The sequence below is a fragment of the Armigeres subalbatus genome, chromosome 1 (genome assembly GCF_024139115.2).
Source record: "Armigeres subalbatus isolate Guangzhou_Male chromosome 1, GZ_Asu_2, whole genome shotgun sequence".
Classification (NCBI taxonomy): domain Eukaryota; kingdom Metazoa; phylum Arthropoda; class Insecta; order Diptera; family Culicidae; genus Armigeres; species Armigeres subalbatus.
The window spans coordinates 66,520,871-66,543,256 of NC_085139.1; the positions used below are offsets into that span (position 1 = coordinate 66,520,871).

General features: G+C 40.0%; 1 protein-coding gene across 2 annotated transcripts in view; it reads left to right on the top strand.

Annotated features, from left to right (window-relative positions):
* LOC134209848 (5-hydroxytryptamine receptor 1-like) overlaps window positions 1-21,341 on the top strand; it is a 286,177-nt gene extending 264,836 nt beyond the window's left edge. Inside the window, exons 1-2 of one of the 2 annotated variants that reach the window (XM_062685949.1) lie at window positions 5,866-5,912; window positions 17,864-21,341. In XM_062685949.1, the coding sequence (XP_062541933.1) occupies window positions 18,642-20,066 (1,425 nt within the window). In that variant the 5' untranslated portion in view covers window positions 5,866-5,912; window positions 17,864-18,641 and the 3' untranslated portion in view covers window positions 20,067-21,341. Of the gene's footprint in view, window positions 1-5,865; window positions 5,913-17,863 lie in introns of those variants that run through there. The other variant, XM_062685896.1, reaches the window with a different exon arrangement.
* Window positions 21,342-22,386: the final 1,045 nt, after the last annotated feature.

A 22,386-nucleotide genomic window follows, 5' to 3' on the forward strand; every position in this document is an offset into this window, starting at 1 on the left:
AGCAGACAACGCAAGAAACATACACCCCCCTATGCTGCTCAAGCACTTCGGCGCCAACAGAACTTTTTTCGTGGTTCTTGTGACGACCGCCAGACGTCAAAATGATCTACCTATGTGCTTTCTTGCCTCATAGGTATTTACTTCTATCAGTGCTAAAAATAGAACAGAAGCTCGGCGTGCTGTACGGGCTGTGCTGATGCTACGATGGTTGAGCCGATCGATGCGCAGTGACGGAAACTCGTACAAAACCTCAAAAAAGATTCGTTTTTTTTGCGAAGCACATATTATTTCAATTTTACACATATTGTAAATGAGCTAATTGCTCAATTTGTTGATTGTACCTTGTAAATTAAATTTTTGATGACTTGGTAAAAGTTGATGCTATAAAGCATATCCTAAAAAAAATTTTGTGGGCAATTTAAAATGTGAAAGATTTGTTTAGTCTGACATTTATATGAGGGCCGCCATCTGGGCGACGGCACATTGCCATTCTTTCTTTCACGCGCTTTCGTACGGGAGAGCGTTGAACAATGCACGATGCTTTTTGAGTATGCGATATAGGGTAATTGTGTTTTTCTTAGCGCATGATAGCAATAAGACATGAGAAAAGTTATGTCTGACGGTTAGCATACAAGAGGGTTTTCAGTTACTGAACGGATATGCTATCGTAAAACGGTCACCCCAAATTACTTATTATTTGTAATTTCCATATGGCACCCTTACTTTTAGTGGAGGTAGCAGGTAGGTTCTTATTGATATTTCCTATTATTGTACACATATGTTTCCTTTCGTTAGTTGAAGCGGTATGACGTAATTATTCTATCACACCAATATAATTTTTCATAACAAAATTGACTTCCCCACATCAATGGTGAAGCAACTTTTACCCCCATTGAAGCAACAATGTATCCATAGGGTACGAAGAGATTTTGAATAATTGATTAGATGAAATAAATCTAATTTTAAAATCAATATTTTATCTATTAGCTAATGTAACGGAACTGTATATTTTCAATCACCAACGATAAAAACAAATATTATCTTTTCTCATTTCATTAGTACTTCCAGTATAAGAACATTTACCCTACAGGATAAACTCTAATGCTATATAGAGGCAATAAACATATCTCCCATTCGATGATTAATATTTGTATGTATCTTCTCACATGTTAAGTGTATTGATGGTGCTGTGGTATAGTTAGCGCTTCTCACCCCAGAGATCACGAGTTCAAATCTGAGGTAGGGGGTTTTGCTTTTTTTTTGCACGTTAAAACAGTTTTTTCGCCATAACTTCGGAACGCAATGTCCGATGGATCTAATTTTCAATAGCAAACAATGGGATTGAATTCTACGTCGAATGGAACTTGTTGCGAGCAAATTGGATAATGCTAAATACCAAAAAGTGTGTCTCACATTTTTGTACACACACACACACACACACACACACACACACACATACATACACACATACAGACATCACCTCAATTCGTCGAACTGAGTCGATTGGTATATAACACTATGGGTCCCCGGGCCTTCTATCAAAAGTTCGGTTTTGGAGTGATCCTATAGCCTTTACGTATACTTAGTATACGAGAAAGGCAAAAAGGCAAAATTATTGCGAACTTTTTTCCAAGACCCAAGCTTCTACTCATTTAGATTTAAAGCATCCAAGTCTAAAATTGGTTAAACACCGCAACAGAGTCCACAGAAAAACGAACTTAATTCATCGGTCTGTCGATTCAGAAAAGAAAAGCCAGGATCACAAGAATTTAAACTAAAGGAAACACTGTGCACAGGAGACAACAAGGGAAACATAAAATTGCTCATATTTGACCATTTCTCATAGGACTGCTGGGAACATTTTTTTTTGTTTCCGTCCGTTCTCCGTTCTGAAAACTCTTCTATCGGCGCTTCATGAACACGTTACCTAAAGTATATTTTCATATTTATATAGAAAACAACACCGTAGCAGGTGGCACTTTTTCGTATTCCGCTTTGATTCAAAAAGTTTTCCTTTTTCCGCACCCTGCTATGATCAGCGTGTTTGGGGATGCTCATGAAAGTTCTTGGTGTGTAAGAATGTAAAAGTTTTCCATACATTTGTCTGTTTTCATGATTTTACGCAGTTTCATAAAAAAATGGATCTCATTTTACTAGTTACACATATTTTAAAGAATATACATTTTTATTGTTTTCCACGTTAGAACGAATCAACTTGTGCTCATCTCTAGGAGCCACTGTTCGGCTGCGCGGCACGGAACTTCCCCACATCTGACCGTGGCCTTTCGCGCTCCCGCAAGCGATCAGTGTTGGTAACAACCTCGCAGTTGTAATACGATACCTATCCAGTGCACTCTTACCTGCCAGCTACCATTTGGAACGAGTAAAAAGGCTTATATTTTTTTACACTCCTTCCGGCAGCGGAACGGGAGTCGAAACTTTCTCCCGCTTTGGTGCCATTCATCATAGTTTTCCCCGACCCCGACCAGCAGCCCCGCCGGAGTGTCCCACCACCGCGCATAGAATTCGTTTATTACTCTCTATACGGAAGATTACTTTTGTATGAAAGGATTTTTTTCCCCGTTCGTTCTGTTGGTTGTGTTTTCCCAGTTGAAAATTTCGCCTTCCGAAACGGAACTCGCTCACACACCCCGACACATCCACCGCTCTACGCTGTTGCAGCAACAGGGCCAAAGGTGTGGAATGTGAAACGTGTTTTTCGCCACTGACCCATTCCAGTTCAGCTCAGCTTTCGATTCTGGTCAGTTTTTATTTCACTTTCTGTGGAATTTATCGCATGTTTCCGAGTTTGCGGCCTTGCACAGTGACAGGCTTTTGGGAAATCGTTGGATGAAACTTCAAAATGCATTCAAATGTGTTGTTGGTTTCTTAAAATAAGCACGTGTTTAGGTTTTTCTCACAGATTCGGAAATGGATAATTTTTTTTAATTTGATTTATTTTGTCCATTCACCTGCTCTCGCGCACACAAACCGCAGATCTCCCCAATGATAGAAATGTTTGTAACTCTAAAAAATATTGCGGTTTTCTCCCACTCCCGGCCTCTGTGCACCTTTGTGTACCAATGGGAACTCCCTTTTGGTTGGCCTGCTGTTGATATTGTACCTATGTACCGGGCTATAAATATCCTGAGCTCCGAAGGGATTTTCCAGGAGATAATGTTTTGTAATTGAATCGAATGGAAGCGTTAAACAGAATTAACTGGTGTTACGAAATTGCCTTACTCGATGCGAATTGAGATTCATTGAAGCCGAGAGCTCAATTTAGTTTCGAACAGTAATGAACATTGACGATGATGCCGAAGTTTGCTCTTTTTCATGTTCTATGCTGGCAAAAACTGAATTTTTATGAGAAGTATCTTTAATGCGTGACTTGGGAAATTAGGTGTCATTACATTCCGATCAAATGTTGTTACGAATGTTTCCACATTTTTTACTAGTTTTATAAAACTTTTTTAAATGCTTTCACTCTAATCACATGGGAAAACAATACTGTTGAATAGAAACATATGTTTAATATCTTCGCTTATCATAAGACGAGTCAATGCAGTTACAATTAATCGCACTTCTTAGGAGAATTGGTGGAGTTTAGTGATATGTATCATCTTATGACAAGGTGAAAAACAAACAAAATTCCTTTTCATTACATAGCTTCACTATAAGGAATGACCCAAGCCAGCGCATTTAGAATATAGGTTGTATTAAAGGGAATGCGATAACATATTTTCCCCGGCGAACACTCAATCATGTGTCCTGAGTACCCGGAGCGGTACATAGGGCCAACATAAAAGATCTCCATCGTGAGCGGATGCTCGCTTTAGCATTGACCTAGGTCCAGGATTCCTATTGACTTCTTTTTTTTCTTTGTTGAGGCTGCGTCACTACGAGCATCTGGGTCTGGCTCTGCTGCGATGGCCTGCCGTATTCTAGTCCAACGCTTGCTAGAAGATTTCGTCCCCCTCTTTCGTAACGTCTGGCCCACCCAACTCCATTTAGGCTCTCGAATTTCTGTTGGTATCGGTTTTTGATGGCATCGTCGAAGGAGCTCAGCTTTCGAGATCCAATTGTGAGGCTACCATGCCCGAATTATAAAACGTAGACATCGGTGGATGAAATCTTGCAATTTCTGCGTGATCTCTGATGATACAAACCAAGTCTCACTGGCATATAACAACACAGAGTTCTCGTTAGAGTTGAATATTCAAAATTTAGTGCATTGACTGATCTTGTTGTTTTCAGAGGTCAGCCAGCAAAGGGCTAAAAGCCTCTCAAATTATGAAAATTAATCAATCAATCTTGATGGATCTTCATATATTTCGCAAACTCGCAGATGCAGCCCTTGCTTTGTTGGTCCGTGCTTATGTCGATCGTGGTTTCACCGTCCGACGCTAACTGGCTGCCAAGATATTATAAGTATTTGACCTTCTCCACTGCTTTCCCGGCTATCGTAAAATTGGAGGGTTGTTCGTGTTGACATCCAAATATTTGGTCTGGGTGACATTGACGGTGAGACTCGCCGTAGATGAGCGTTCGGCCAGGGCGTTCAGCTTTCTCTGCATATCAGTTGATAGTTTGGTAAAACTCGCCGAAATCTGTCCCCTAGGTATAAATTCGCTCAAAAAATCTTGAAAATAACATTGTACTTTTATTAAAAAAAACTTACGTTGCTTGTGATCCGGGGTCATATTAACCCCAAATTGAAATCGTTGAAAAAAAAAATGTTTGGTCAATTTTGGAGGAGGAATTCCCGGAGAAACTTCCGGAGGAATTCCCGGAATAATTTCGATAATAATAACGAGTGGCCATTCCCAACCCAACAAACATTGAATGCTGATTCTTATTAGGTCTTATATTGCCAAATACAAGCTACTTCAGCTGAAAACTAGCTTATTTAGCATAGATTGTTTGCGTTTCCCCTCAAGGCATTCTGGGAAATGTAATTATTCTTCAGAACTTCTGGATAAAAGAAACTCCTTAATACCCTTAAACTCTTTAATAAACTCCTAGATAACCGATGGAGGATTTTCGCAGAATTAAAAAAGAAAGAAGTCCGCAGTATTCTTGATGAAGCAAATTTCCAGAATAATTGAAGTGGGGAGAGCAATATTCCAACATTCAAAGAACGGCAGATCATGTCTTGTTGATGCAAAAAGAATTTTCTTAGGATGGGTCTCCTAAAAATTGTACCAGAAGCATTCTCTGGGTTGGCACCAGTTATGTAAAATTTTTCTAGCTCTTCTGTGTATCAAATGGTTCCAGAGGGTTTTACCGTTGCCTGAAATGCTATGCTGATCACAGCCTCTGATGGCTTATTACTTCAAAATGTTTGTCATCGGTAATAAAATCAGATGTCCTAAAAAAAGCATATTCGGTAAATCAGTATCATAACCAGAAAATTTGATTTTAGGGGGACTTTTGAATTGCGTTTGATTAAGAAGAGTTTTGGCTACACTGCCACGCGACGGTCGTTCTAGTTTTCAGTTCCACAAAATACATAAATTGTAGTGAATTACTTAAATTAAAATTCGGGTGAAACATGTAGATTCATTGAGAAGTGTCCAATATTAATACATATTGGGCAGATCAGTGATAAAATTGAGTGCACGGCCGAATAATAGTGTTTTTTCTTATGCATGATCGCACTTGTTTTTTTTTTCCTACATCTACTTTCGGAAAAAGTATGTCAGTGTTGGCAGAAAGGCAACCGAACAAAAAAGTTCTCTAGATAGACACATAATCGTGCTTTAAAGACGTGAAAAACGGTGTGCATTCAATCATATTCGAAATTGAATATTGTACGCGAAGATGGAAGAGGAAATCTGTTATATAAAACGGGTGTATGTTCAAGTCCAAGAGGAAAATCAGCAAGGAAGAGGAGAAAGCAAAAAATCCCGGTGAGATTATTCCATGATTATTCTATTATTATTCTATTATTATTCTATTATTATTCTATTATTCCATGTACCCCTATGTCGTAGCAAAAAAAAAGATTTTCTCCAATTGTCTCTTTTTACAATTCGTTTAGATATTGCTCTTAACATAATATAAATACCGCCCCACAAGATGCTGAGTCAGTAATAAACATAAGCTATACTGGCAACTGCATTGCTTTTTTGTTCCATTTCAAAGCGTCCCAGTTCCTAAAGTTCTGCCAAAGTGTGGTTGTTTCTCAGTTTTCCCAACAGATGGCTACAAAATAAAAAAAAGCTTTGGAAAAAGTAGTACATAGCAGGAACTTGCTTTAGGAAGGAGCATACATAAACGGTTGAAACTATTCTTCTTAGGTTTTACCTCCGATTTTTGAGATATATGTTTATGTCGAATACTTCGATCTTGAGTTTCAGTACCAATCTGCGCTAAGGAGCAGAATCTCGAGTGTTGTTCAGTGCTAAGCTATAGGAAGGAAAAATAGGGATAGTTTATCCAGAGATGTGCGAATACTTAAAAAATACGCTGAAAACTTGTAAAAGTTTCCATCATTAGATTTAAAAAAATGCAAATATGAATTATCATACGATTTGAGCAAAGGAACTTGACGCCACACCATAGCTCTTCCGTGGAGTTGCGCAAAGGTTTAAATATTTCATATGAATTGTTTTATTTTTCATTCTGTTCATATATTTATAAGAGTCGTAGTCTAAATGGCTAATTTACATATACTATTCATAACAATTATAACATTCGTTCTTTCAACGCAAGATACTTTCAATCTTCATTTTCAGGCTCATGGTTCTGTTACGATATATATTTGATATGGATTATTGTTACAGGCCAAAGATTTCTAAGTTTCTTTTCAGAAGCATATCTAATTCAACTTTCCAAATCCATTTGTTTTAGTGAGTTTGTTTGCTTACTATGTTTCAACGATATAGTTTATCTCAGATTTTTTTGTGTTGATGACTATTAAATACTGTAACAATATTCTACCAGCTTCTCATGCTTTTATGTTTGTTTGTACTCATATTTTTGTATCTTAATTTCTCAATTTCATGTTTTCATGTTTTTTTATTTTCATATAGCAATTTTTATTCTTCTATTACATTATATTTTTATGTTTCTTATTTTCATATTATAAAATTTTCATATTTTCATGATTTGACATTTTCATAGCCCACTACAAAACATCCCAGGAAGGAAAGCTTCCAACCTGCCATGTAACCTTTATGCAGATGACGTCCCGGCACATGATCTGCTATCTGATACTAAACATTCAAAATAATAATTAAATTCTTTACAATTTCCAGCTTTTTCTACAAGATGTGTACATCCCGAGTTAACTTCGGCTCCTAGTTGATGTTATATTCTACAAATATATATAAAATTTGATATAATCTTTTATTATAATGTTATACATTTCACTACATATTTATATACAACTACCAAAATAAGAACTTAAAAAGAACGCGGTGCGTATGGCACGGTATCTCCTAGCATCCTTCAACCCCTGTAGATTCGTGATATGTACCATGTTGAAGTGACTACTTAAACACGATACATCTCGAAGAATCATCTCTGCGGCAAACACAACGCAGTGAGCCTCAATATTGACAAGAAAAATTATTGGGCGTCATCTAAATCAATGATTTTCCAGGATGCTTTCTTTGTACTGGCTGCATTTGTGTTCGTATAGATTAGATGAGATTATCATAAATGCATTTTTTCATATTGATAGAGTTTATTACTAAATACGCGCCAGGATCAAAAAAAATAAATTTTGATCCAGGAAGTGTGAATGCACTTCAGATATCCTTATGATATGTGGGTGTAATCACGCGGGGCTTATTGTACACGTCTATAGCTTCGGAATGCTTGCGTTCTTGAAATGGGCTATAGGAGTTACAATAGAGCTATCACCTTCTAGCTCCCGGATCTAAGATTCTAGCAATTATATTAAATTTAAATAGTTGCACGAATATTCTATCCATAATGCCACTGCCAGACAGTGGGAGTTAGATTGTAATAACACACACACACACACTTTTGAATTGCGTTTGATTAAGCAACTAAGGATTTTGTTTCTGCCCGACTTTGTCGTCGTTCGAATACAATAATTCAGAATCTATTCGTTTTTAGGCTTTTTTCTAGCAAGTAAAATAATGAGCGCAACTGGCACCCTTGGATGTTCGCTGTGGAAACTTACCTTGAGCTGGAAGAGCTGTAGGAAGTTGTGAAGCCGACTCCAAATGCGGATGAAACTCTACCGGCGGGTGACGCGAAGAAGTGCAGAAGAGCACAGCGAAGATTATTCTTCTTTTCGATCCGGTAAACTACGTACATGTTAAGGGCGCGAAAACGGCCCGTGAGGTTTGGGCGAAGCTTGAAGCAGCATTTGAAGACTCCGGTCTGACTCGTCGGGTAGCACTGCCCAGGAAGCTGATCACCACCTCCCTTTCGTCGTGCGAAAATATGGAAGCGTATGCGACGGAAATCATTTCCACCGCCCATTATCTTCGAGGCGTTGGGTTCGAGATTTCGGAAGATGAGTGGATTGTATCTCTTTTGCTTGCTGGTCTTCCGGAGGAGTAAATCCGATGATCATGGCGTTGGAGAACTCCGGCACCCCAATCACCGGCGATAGCATCAAGACGAAGGTACTCTAGGAAGTACAGTTCTCCTCGGCAACAACGGCGTTTATCGGAAGTAAGCCATTTCAATCAAAGCTGAAGCAAAGCGTTACCGAAAACCGGTCAGCTGAGTAGCCAAAAGGTCCGAAATGCAAACGTTGTCATAGATACGGGCACATTGCTAGAGAATGCCAAGTAAAATGCGATAAGAAGAAGGGATCAGCATTCTGCACGGTCCTCTCAACGAACACCTGCAATTGCAGCGAAGGTTGGGTGTTTGACTCTGGTGCGTCGGATCATTTTACTATGAATCGTAATTTACTGATCAACAAGAAGCCAGCAAGTTGCGTTGTTGTAGCAGCCGATAAAGGTGTGATGAAGATAACTGTCACTGGAACTGTCACTGGAACTGTCAGGAATTTCATCAAAAGCTGTTCGAAAAATCCTCCGATCGATGTCAAGAATGTCAAGCTTATACCGACAATGTCGAACAATCTGTTGTCGGTGAGTCGAATCGTTCGGCGCGCCCATGAAGTTCGGTTCACTAATCAAGGCGTCCAAGTTATTGATTTCGAAGGCGATGTTGATCTACAACAGAAATTCTACACGCGTTCGACCAGTTCCGTGCCTTAGCTGAAAATCAGACCGGATTCAAGCTAAAAGTACTTCGAAGTGACAACGGTAAGGAATACTGTAATGCCTTGTTCAGATTACAGCTGAATAACATGTTATTCGAAGGTGTTACTTCTGAATAACAAAACCGTTCGCACTAGCATTTTAGGTAATACTATTTGACAGTTGACAGCATGTGTCAAGCGCCAAATTTTTTCGAGCAGTTTGTTGTTTGTTTACAAATATGCAGCGAGATTCTTCAAATTAGAATTCAATTATTATTAAACAATTAATCTGTTTGCGATTAAAGAACTGTTCAGCGGTAATGAGATTTATTAATTTGCTATTTTCTTCGTAATTGCAAGAAGCGGACCAAACTCCGAAGGCGTGAGTTTTCAGTTTCATCTGTCATTGGATATGGTGGTGTGCGTGGCATCGTGTTTGTTTTGATTCGAAACATATGATTGACACCATACCGGACTTTACCAGTGCACTGGCAGTTTGTGAGCCACAACGAATCAGATCATGATAAAAATGATCAGGTACGCGCTCTCATTTTCGCGAATTACGAAATTTGCTTTTGGATGGATATATCTACCCCAGATTCTCTATTCCTTTGGGGCCGTCCAGAAACCACGTGGTCATATATGGGGGGAGGGGGGGGGGTTTGCAAAATGACCACGATAAGCCACATGGGGGGGGGGGGGGTGTTGCTCTCGAACCACGTGGTCTTTTTTTTATACGAAAAGTTTTTGGTGAATAACAATAGCGGTGTAAAAAATACAAATCATTAAACGCAAAGCGCATCTTAGAACCGATGCCCACGTAGCGTCTTTTCAACTCAGCGTTGAAAAGACGTAGGTGTGCATCGAAAATAACCGGTAACGCAGCGTCGGTCGCAACGTCGATGCGTATCTGCGTTATTTGGCCATCTTAGCCTTAGCCCATTTCCATAAAAAAATAAACGAAAAAACAGGTTGCGATTCAGTCTCAATTTCCACAAAAAAATTGGAAAGGAAAAATAGGAAAATATAAAGAAAAAATGCGCCGCGCCACCGCCGCAGATGGTTTTTGGCATCACGCCGCCGACACTTTTGCATTAGCGGACTGCAGCTACAATTTTGAAAAATGTTCATGTTTTTACAATAATCCAAGAAAAAAACTTCAAAAGAATTTCTTGTGGATATTCAGGAAAAATCCAGTAAAGAAATTGCCTGTAAAAACTTTGACTTTATTTCATACAATCCTGATAAAGTGCTGGCATTCCGAATGATTTTTGAACAATTCTCTGTGAAAAATTTTGCTTGGAAATTTTGCTACAAATTGTTAATATAAAAAAAACCACTCCAGCGTAAATTCCGAAAAAAATTTCAACAATAATAAATTAGCACTTGTGAAAGCAAAAACTGCAATTGTGAAATAAGAATTTTTCATAGAGAAATCAAAATGTTCCACGAAAAAAGTTCAAAATTTTCATGAATAAATCAATATTAGCAATATCAATATTAGCAAACAATTACAAAAATTTTCACAAAATAGATATTTTTTTCTACACATAATCTCTATATAATAAAAATGAGATTTCCTTCCTGACGATTTAACTCGCGAACGGGTTGACCGATTTGCAAGATTTTCCCCTAATCGATTCGTTTTGGGATCCGCAAGGTTTGTATATACAAAAAGTTTGTGAATTTAACGGGGAAATGTAAAAAGTCATTAAAATACAATTTTTGGTCAGCTTTTGAGGAAAAGAAAACAAACGCACGGAAATTGACCTAGAGTGCGGTGCTGCAAATAGTTCATTATGACATTTGCAACACCTGGGCAATGCTACATCAATAAAGAGCAATAAAAAATAAGAAAATAAGAAAGAAAAGCAACCAAATTGATAAAATTTTCCATGAACTTCAAACGGGTTAATAAGGGAAACATGCTTAATTTTATTGCTTTTTATATTCTTTGATAGAAAATTTCCTTTTTTTCAATGCTCATTATTGATTTTTTCATGGAAAGGTTTTATTTTTGTTAAAAAATATTTATTTTGTTGAAAATTTTGTAATATTTTTTCTTATATTGATTAATTTATGGAATGTTTGTATTTTTTCCGTGGAACATTTTGATTTCTTTATGGAAAATTCTTCTTTTATGTTTGTAATTTTTGGTTTTAAAAGTGTTAATTTATTTTTGTTTTGTGGAAAATTCTTAATTGTTTATGGAAATTTTGCATTATTTGTAGAAAATTTGATATTTTTTTATTGCTTATTCCATGATTTCTTTATTGGACATTTCCTAATTGTTATGGAAATTTTTTAAAATTGTTTAGGCTGAGTTTTCATTTCAGTCGATATCGTATCTTAGAACATCGACTCATGAAAGGTCTTGAAAGTAATAAATGAAATCGCATCGGCTCAATGGACCTGCTGGACCTGCTTAGCGATGCACGGATATATCGCTCAGGACTTGGTTAATCGGATCGTTTCAAAACTCCGTAATATCATGTCTTGGGACATTTTGTTTCTTGACATGATTTTTGATACTTTCGAGGATATGTACTTCAGAGCAGTTTGGCCTATGACACCCGAAAAAAGTACGACTTTTTAGTTCTTTCTATACTAGTGATGGCAAGATCGAGTGGAAACCCCTAAATATGTACGTTAAATCCTTGTAAAAAAATCGTCCAGAGAGGGTTAAATACCAAAATATAACAATAAATTCTAGAATACGAAAAGGAACCCAAAGATATTAAAGACTGTAGATTTAAAATGAAAACTTGCATTTTAAGCCAAAACTGTATAATTCAGGCAAAGGAATATTAAGGACATTGTGTTACGGTTCTGATTAGAATCATAGAATCTTGGCATAATGAAGAGAGTTTTGAGATTCTGAATGAAACTTGTATGCCCTTAGAAAAACCTTCAGTTCAGTTCAGATGCTTCGCTGAGGTTAATATATCTTAAGAATTTCCAGTACCTCCAGAGCTACGGAATATCCCAAATACTCTTAGGAATCTATAGGGATATTCAGTGGTAAACTTCATAATTATTTAAAAAAAAATCATAAATAAAGAAATTTAAAAAAAAATATATAGGGATATTTTGGAATATTTCTAAACCATTACAAATTTTTCTCAAAATTTTTATAACATATTTGTGAGTCCACATTTTTTTGTTTCCTTCTGATGCATCGAAGGTGTGCGAGTTCTAGATATACTAATACCTGATACACATTACAATATGTTAACATAATCAAAATGTTCGAATTCATGAAAATTTATAATTTCCATGCTGGGTTTAGTTTGATTTTGAATCAGTTAAAATTGTCCATCTTCAAAATTGATCGGATTAACCATATTTTTTAGTTATGTATGGTTTTTAAAAAAAAATTACTTGAAAAAAACCACGTGGTCAAAGGGGGGGGGGGGAGGGGGGTATGCCAAATGACCACGATAAGCCACATGGGAGAAGGGGGGGGGGGTTAAAAATCTTTAAAAATATGACCACGTGGTTTCTGGATGGCCCCTTTCCGCTTTTTCAGGAATTCGTCCGCAAGTTCTTGCATGCATTTACTCGGAGTTTCTTTCCGGAATTTCTTCCGGATGTTTCTTCAGGTATTCCTTCGGAAATTTCTTCAGGAATCTATTCGGAGCTCGGGAGTTCGTTAGGAAAGTTCCGAAGTTCCTTAACAATTTCCTTCGGAAGTTCCTTCAGAATATCTTTGGAACATTCCTTCAGGAATTCCTCCTAAAAATACTTCAAAACTTCTTCCGGAATGTCCTCCAGTAAATCATTTGGAAATTCATTCATGAAATCCTACTCAAATGCATTTAGGAGTTCCTCTAGAAGTACCGTCAGAAATTCGTCCGGAAGTTCCTCTAAGAATTCGTCCGAAAGTTCCTCCAGAAATTCCTCCGGAAATTCCTCCAGGAAATCTTCCGGAAGTTCCTCCAGAGATTCCTCTAGGAATTCCTCTAGAGCTTCCTTCAGGAATTTCTCAGGAAGTTCCTCCAGGAATTCCTCTGGAAGTTCATCCAGGAATCCCACCAGCTGTTCCTCCGGAAGTTCCTCCAGAAGTTCCTCCAGAAATTCCTCCGGAAGCTCCTCCAGAAATCCATCCGGAAGTTCCACCATAAATTCCTCGGGTAGTTCCTCCAGGAATTCATCCAGAAGTTCTCCCATTTCTCCGTAAGATCCTCCGGAAGATCCTCCAGAAACTCCTACGGAAGTTCCTCCAGAAATTCCTCCGGAAGCTCCTTCAAAAATCCATCCGGAAGTTCCACCATAAATTCCTCCGAAAGTTCCTCCAGGAATACCTCCAGAAGTCCATCCAAAAATTCCTTCGGAAGTCCCTCCCGAAATTTCTCAGGAAGTCCCTCCAGAAATACCTCCGGAGCAATACGTGGAGGAGCTTTCGGAGCAATTCCTGGAAGAGCTTCTGAAAGTACATCCGGGAAAATTATTGGAGGAACATCCGAAGGAATTCCTGATGGAATTTCGGGAAAAATTTCCGGAGGACTTTCTGAAACAACTTCCGAAGGAAATTCCGGAGAAATTTCTGGAAGGACTTCCGGAGGTACTTCTGAAGGATGTTCCGGAGGAATTCCCGGAGGAACTTGAAGGAATTTCTGGAGGAATTCCAGGGAGAAAATTCTGAAGGAAATTCCGGATGGATTTCTGGAGGAACTTCCGGCGGAATTCCTGGAGGAATAGCTGGTGGGATTCCTGGATTAACTTCCGGAGGAATTCCTGGAGGAACTTCGGGAGGAATTCCTGGAGGAACTTCCGAAGGAATTCTTGGAGGAACTTCCGAAGGAATTCCTGGAGAAACTTCCGGAGGAATTCCTGGAGGAACTTCCAGATAAATTCTTGGAAGAAATTTCGTAGGAACTCTTGGAGGAATTTCCAGATGAACTTCTGGAAAAATATTATGAAGGAATGCCTGAAATATTGCTCTAATGCTTTCTGGGAAGAATTCGTAATGGAATGCATACAAGACTTCAAGGAGGAATACCTGAACGAATTATAAGAATTCTTTGAAGAATTTCTGTATGATTTTTTGAAGAACTACTTAAATAAATAATTAATGGGGGAAATTTAGAACAAATTGCAATATAATATTTCCGTTTAAAACAAATTATCCTGGGATTACTGAAAAAAAGTCCAAAGGGAATTTAAATATAATGCAAATGTTGACAAATATCATAGGGAATAAAAAATGTCCGTAAAACGGCTTTCGATGCGCATTCTTTATTAAATGCACAAACAGTTTCGTTTTTACTCTGGTTTGTATTTCCCTTCGGCTTGTTTATTCCATCCATATGGTTTTGACAGTTGAAGTGCAGTTGTATTGGTGAACCTGGTGCGAGACCGTGAAACAACACAGTGCGAACCCGACAGCTTTGGGGTTGGAACTAGTGCGAACCTAGTTCCAACCTGAGCGAATAAAAAAACACTTTGACAGCACTTAGGTTGGAACTGGTTCCAACCTAGGTTGGAACTTTTTAAAAACGAATTCGACATTATAATCATAAACGTAAGCGCTCGCTAGTTTTCTTTTCCTCCTATCTCCTACTTTTATACTCCATAGGGTAAGGGAGGTATTTTGGACCACCAGTTAGACGGCTCATATTTTGGACCACTGAGTGCCAATTCCTCTTGGTGGTCCAAAATAACAGCCCCCGTAAGGGTTGTCCAAAATAAATCCTTTACCCGAATCCTCGGCAATCCACAGCTCGTTTTCTCTCCTTGACTCACTCATACTTATACGTGCAGCCTAAGTATCTTTTCCTCTTTGGCACACATATGTAGATCTTTCGATGAAGGTTTTACAGCGCATTGTCATTGAGAACAGTTCGGAATAATGTCTCGTTGATAATAATTATTGGTCTATCATTTTAGTTTTAATTTTTGCCAACATTTATTTGCTCACCGAATTAGTTTCTTGAATCCATTATATTCACTACAAAGGGCTATCTATGTTATTATTTATAAGATCAAATATGAACATTCTTTGCAATTTAATGCGTCTAAGCGCTAATATTTCAAGATCTATGAGCCTACATCGACGCCATTCAGTCAGGAAGGTTCAGAGAGTCTTTCCATGGGAGCTATCGTAAAGCGTATATGAGAAAAGAGCGTTGAACTCTTTCCATTCGGAGAGTTTGGACTGCATGGTAAGGCGACCAAACACAAACAGCATATTCCAAAATGCTGCGGACTAAACAACAGTAAAGTGACTTGAGCGCATAAACATCTGTAAAACAACCAGTGTTACGACGAATAAATCCTAGAACAGCGAAAGCCTTTGCTGTTGTCATACTGATGTGCTCGTTAAACCTAAGGACAGAGAACAGACGTTGAAGCTGTACTCGCTATGTTGTGATAACTTTTTACTGTTCATTTTGAAATAACTTTGGAATGTCAACGTTATTCCGTGCAGAATCAGCGCTAGCGTCATCAAAAAATGCCCTTGTGCGCTAGTGTCGTTATTCATGCAAGAGCATACCAGCGCCATCGTGTTGTCAAAATGAGTTTGTGAGTTGCAATGTCGACGTCGATGGCGTTGAGGTTCGCTTTGTTTATTTACACATGTTTTGCAAGAAATTTTGTTCGATTCTCCATGTCTGTTCGCTGTGGTATAACCCCTATCTTCGTCTTCTTAAGAAAAAGAATGTGTGTTCCAAATTTGGTTGAAATCGGCTAAGGGATACAGAAGCTATACTGAATTGCCCGTTTTCTGAACAATACTCCTCCCTCCAGACCCTTCCCCCCTTTCTCAAATTACCCTCCCATATGATCGGCTACTCATAGTGAATATGTGTACAAAATTTGGTTGAAATCGGTCCTTGGAGATGGAAGTTACACAGAATTGTTCGTTTTCTAATCAAAACCCCTCCCACCACACCTCCCCATTTCCATTGTTAACTCGCCCTGATGATAGAGAATGTGTATACCAAATTTGGTTGAAATCGGCCAAGTGGTTCAGCAGAAATTAGCGAACATACATACATACATAAGGTTTAGATAGTCCGGATGGCTAGCATCAGTCAAGTAGTGCTGATCGTGGAGGAGGGTCTAGGTTCAATTTCCGTCGCAGGTCAAACATTTTTGTATGCAAGTTAAAGCTGGCAAGTATATAGCGGTATATCGTCTGTGGGAGTATGAAAGTAGATTCAATGTAGACATACAAACACATAACCCGTTTTTATTTTCTCGTGTCCGGGTATTTATATGCCCTAAATTATGACAATATCTTCTTCTTCTTCTTCTTCTTATTGGCATTACATCCCCACACTGGGACAGAGCTGCCTCGCAGCTTAGTGTTCATTGAGCACTTCCACAGTTATTAACTGCGAGGTTTGTAAGCCAGGCTACCATTTTTGCATTCGTATATCATGAGGCTAACACGATGATACTTTTATGCCCAGGGAAGTCGAGACAATTTCCAATCCGAAAATGGCCTAGACCGGCACCGGGAATCGAACCCAGACACCCTCAGCATGGTCTTGCCTTGTAGCCACGCGTTTTACCGCACGGCTAAGGAGGGCCCCAAATTATGACAATATATGCATGAAATTAATGTAAAATTACACTTTTTGGTTGGGTGAGCGCCGCTAAGGTGGTAAATATCGAAATAATATGATAAGAAGTGACAATATGGTTTTGACTTTCTGAACAAATCTATAGAAGATGGCAGCATTTTACATCTAGCGAATTATAAAATATTCAACTCAATGAGTATTGCCATATGCATTTGCACTGCGAAGCAAATGAGTTCTGATATAATATAATCCGTGGCAATATAATTTTGAAATGGTTTCAAAATAATTTGACCTACGGCAGTTTCGTTTTGACCTCTTGAACTCCAGAAGAAGACAGCTTTCTAAATCTTACGGATTGCAAAATACTCAATAAATAACTCAACGAGTATTTCCATATACGCTAGCGCCGACAAGCGAATGAGTTTCAAAATCGTACAAACTGCAACAGTAGAAGACGGCAACTTTCTAAATCACGCAATTTGTATGGAAATCACGACTTGCTCCGACGTTGTTTTGCGGTCCCGAGGGGGCCGAAAGGTCCGATCGGAGATTTCAACATCTCAGACAATCTTGGAAGACGGGAGTCCCAAAAATGTTCAAATCGGTTCACTAACAGCTGAGATATAGCGGTTTGAAAATAGCGTTCCGAATTTTTTCAGGCTTGGTCGTTCATATGAAGTAAAACTTATCTCGATCAGAGTGTTAAAGAATGATTTGAAAATTCCCAACATTTTCGGAAAAGCTTAAAAATCCGAGGGGGGAGGAGACATAATTTTTTTGAATATTTGAATAGGCTTAATGTCATTATTTAATTCTGCATTTTAAATGAAACTTTTCGTTACTCGTTAGCATAAAATATTCTTGTGGAAGGAATTCGGCGTGATTTCATAGAGCAACTTTATATCTCTCATATTCAACAAATTAGATTGACAAGTTTTTAATCGCCCAACTTTAGCCGCAAAAGAAAACTCCTACTACCTCTGAAGGTATTATGCTTGTTAATCAGATTTCAGCACCAAACTCTATTCAAACATCTGTCCCCACACGTCTCCAAACCAACCCAAGACCATTCCATCTAGGATATTAAATTCTAATCTCTCGCTCTATTTTCCGTGTGTTTCTCTTTCCGCAGAGCTCCAGACCAGTGGACCGACCGACCGACCGGTGTAACCCAGCGGCAGTAATCAATCTCCCAGCACCATCGTTGTCAACCCATCTCTGTCTGCCCGGGCGGCTGCCGGGGCTGGCCGTGACAGCTTAAAGCTCGGTGGATTTTCCATCCGGAAACAAAAGCCAACCCCTGGAAGAAACCATCGACATCTTCATCACCATCATCATCTTCTCCCAGCGTCGCCACCGCATCGGCCCCGCGTGGCACCTGCGGCTTTTGAGGTTCGATTCTGTGCCGGTTGGTAATCATTTATAATAAAATCGACGACAGCACCGAAGGGACATAGCTCTTTCTGCTAAAAATCAGCTCAGGTGTGAGGCACGTCTGGGCCGCATGTCCGGAGGTAGTACGCTCGCTTTCGGATCTGCAGCGGTAATTAAAGGGAAACTCAAGTCGGGACGATATCCTGGCGGGGTGGCGTATTTTAATTCAAATTTTAATAGAGTAAGAAACGTTCGGGTCGATGTTGCGGCAGAAGATAGCTAGAGTGACAGCGGTTTGTATGCGGTAAGATGCTGTCGGAAAGCAGGGTCCAGTGGTGTGACATTTTGTTATTCGAAGAAAAAGCTGGGTTGAAAGATGTTTATAGGAGTGGCGTAATCTTAATGGAATAGATTGCTGGGTTTGTGTAGATTCTGTTAGAAAGTAGATTAAATATACAACTTGGATACGTTCGAACGCATTTGGGAAGGCGGGTAGACGTGGATAGTTCTTCGGGGAACATAGTCTGGGTCCTTATATGGACGCATTAGCATTGTCGAGGCTTGTAAATGAATTTGCCATTGGAAGCCCACCAGATCCATACACGCAGCGATTGCAGGAGCAGCAAAGTTACGATCCAGTTCCAGACATTGAAGTGTCGGCTACATCGGCCGCACCGTTCACCCTGTTGACGTTAAATCAAACGCTGGGCCACTCCTTAGCGGGCACTGCTAATGGCTACGGTGGCTCGGATGAAGGTCTGATACCTGCGGTGGCGGCAGCTGCGGCCGGAATAAGTACCAGTACTACAACCGCGGGCTCGATAATCGCGTCGACGCTAGCCGGTAAGGCACTTGATCACGAGCCGGAAATCGACACGATCCGTAAGGTGATCATATGCATTGTTCTACTAGCTGTGATATTCGGTACTATCGTGGGCAATATTCTGGTTTGCGTGGCGGTTTGTCTGGTTCGGAAACTTCGCAGGCCATGCAACTATCTACTTGTTTCGTTGGCAGTATCGGATCTTTGCGTGGCTTGTCTGGTGATGCCTCCGGCCCTGATGTACGAAGTCTTGGGCGAGTGGAACTTCGGTAGAGTATTCTGTGATATTTGGGTATCGTTCGACGTGCTTTCGTGCACGGCTTCGATCCTGAACCTGTGCGCGATATCCGTCGATCGGTACTGGGCAATCACTAAGCCCCTGGAGTACGGCGTCAAAAGGACGCCTCGCCGGATGATGCTTTGCGTGGCACTCGTCTGGTTGGCAGCTGCCTGCATATCGCTGCCACCGCTTCTAATCCTAGGCAATAAGCACACAATCGGAGAGGGAACAGATCAGCGACCCTTCTGTGCCGTTTGCGAAGACGTAGGTTATCAAATTTATGCCACCCTGGGGTCCTTCTACATACCTCTGGCGGTGATGCTGTTTGTATACTATCAGATATTCCGAGCCGCCCGGCGAATAGTCAAAGACGAAAAGCGGGCCCAAACAAGACTGGAAAATTCCCTCGCAGTGGATAAAAACCAAGCCATGCTCAAGCCCCCGGAGCCGCTGACCGCGTCCGTTGGGTCGCCCCACCAAAAGAAACTTCGCTTTCAACTAGCCAAAGAACGCAAAGCTTCCACCACGTTGGGCATCATCATGTCCGCCTTCACCATCTGCTGGTTGCCCTTTTTCATCCTGGCCCTGGTTCGACCGCTCATGGACGACGACTACCCGACCCTGTCGTCCTTCTTTCTATGGCTGGGCTACGCCAACTCTCTCCTGAACCCGATCATCTACGCCACCTTGAATCGGGACTTCCGGAAGCCGTTCCAGGAGATTTTGTACTTCCGGTGCTCGAACCTGAACATCCTGATGCGCGAAGACTTCTACCACAGCCAGTACGGCGAACCTGGCTCGCAGCGCTTCGTGCTGGACAACGAAGGCCAGCACACGGCGCGAGAGAGCTTTCTCTGAAACATTACCACGCTCGTGGCCATGCCGGCCTTGACGACGACTACGACGACAATGATGACGATCAATGGTGACGATCGACCGGACGAGGAAGTCAAAATTACAATCAGTGCACCACCGCCCCTCACGTGACCTGCACCCGAGTTTGCACGAGCGAGTTTCGAGAGCGCGTGAACAGTGTGTGAGCGAGCAGATTGCATTGCCATAATGTAGCGATCGCGGTAGTTGCGTTAGTGGAGTAGTGTTTAGACGTCGACGAGCGTGGCTCCCATTTTGTTCATACGTGTGTTAAGTTGATGGACAGTGTAGTGGCCTAATCAACAACAACAAAAAATCGGTGGAGTATTATTAATGTAGGAAGTCAGAAGCGAAGCGTGTTCGTACCTATTCGTGGGGAAAGTTATTAAATTAATAATTTTCCGACCGTGTTGTATTACGTGTAAGGAGATAAAAGAAGAAAATACGGGTTTGGTGGGTTTGGGGGGAGTCGGTATTTTTTTGTTCAGTACCGAAACGAAAAATTCTTGTTTTTCCAAAAGATCTTTGAAATATTGAACTATGCAGATTGTTCGTAACTGTAAAACATCTTTTTGCGCTCAAAAGGAGGGGGGTGGTATGAACGAAATTAGATCGTAAAGAAAGGGAGTTTTGTTTTGAATTTGAGACGTTGAAAAAAATCCTATTTAAAATCCTAAGCTAAAAATAGGCTTGCAATCTAGATGTTAGATAAAAATAGTGTTTAAATTTAATTTAAAAATATTTGTTTGTATAATGATTGGCCCGTCTCCTTCTTTCATGGCCACATTCATTCGAACCATTTTTTCATTTGAACAATTTGAGTGTAAACAAAAATATAAGTGTGTCAATCCAAGTGTGAAGAGTGTTCTCGCCTGAGTCTCATAAGGCCGGACGCAATATGATTGCTCTAAGGCGATCTCAGCAGCGAGAAGTCAGCTGAATCTTTTGATTCAGTTTCATTTTCGAACAATTTGTAAATATTTTTAAATCTCGCCTGATCGCAGATGATGAATCCCGCCTACGTGTTTATTTCAGTGTACGTGTGATACAATTGTCAATCGATCAAACTTGTTATAAATTCGTAATTTTAGTGCCATTTGCGAATTGTCTAAGTTTCGAGATACACATTGCCCGAATTCCGAGACCCAATAAGTCATTTTATGAGACAATTTCGATCAGCTGATCGAGACTTCACCATAAATTGAGTGAACGGCTCGGCGTTTTGTTTTGGCAAATTTGCCCGGCAATAATCATCATTATCATTTCTCACTTAACTTTTCAAAAGGACCTAAGTAACATTTTTTCATGAATTAATTTGAATAGCGCAATCAACAGAACAACATGAAAGCTTTTCATTGCAGTACTCAAATTATTTCATGAAAAAAATGTTACTTAGGTCCTTTTGAAAAGTTAAGCGAGATTTCGTTTCATTTTCGCAAAGATAAAAGGTCGAAGGAAAAGAAGGTCGAAAGACAAAACGTTGAAGGAACAAATGGTCAGAAAGGACAAAAGGTCGAAAAGGGTAAAAAAAGCGGTTCTCAACCTTTTTCTTGAGCGGTACCCCGTCGAATTTTTACATTCATTGAGGTACCCCCTATTTTTTTCGCTGTGAATTAAAATAAGCATTACTTATGAGATGTATAAAAAAACGGAACTGAAAACGAGATATATGCTGCCTATGATCGCATATCAGTCCCATATTTGCCAGATTTCCTATTCATATGCATATGAGACTAATATGCGATTTCGAGTAGTTTGGCTCTCCATAAAGTTGACTGAAATTTTTGTTATTCCGTGAAACTTTCCAATTCAAATTAAGTTTCCTCAAGCTTCCCATAGGTCTTTGAGGACATGTAAAGGCTTTCAAGCCTCTTGAAAGCAAACTTCGGAGCTTCCGAGCATCTCGATGGGAAGCTTCCGAGTCCCTTGAAAGAGGCTTTTGAGCCTCTAAAAAGGATGCATGAGAATTTTGAAAGAACGCTTTTGAGCATCTTGAAAGAAGGCTTCCGAACCTCTTGAAAGAAGGCCTCCAAACCTCACGAAAGAAGGCTTTTCAGCATCTTGGAAGCACGCTTCCGAGCCTCTTGAAAAGGTTTCCTTGAAAGAGAAATTCCAAACTTTTGATGGGAGGCTTCCAACAATCTTCAAAGGAGGCTTTCAAGCCTCTTGGAAAGAGGCTTCTGAGCTTCTTGATAGAAAGCCTACGAGCCCTTTTGAAAGAAGGCTTCCGAGCCTCTTGTAAGGAGGCTTCCGAGCTTCTTGGAAGGAGGCTTCCGAGCCTCTTGGAAGGAGGCTGCCGAGCCTC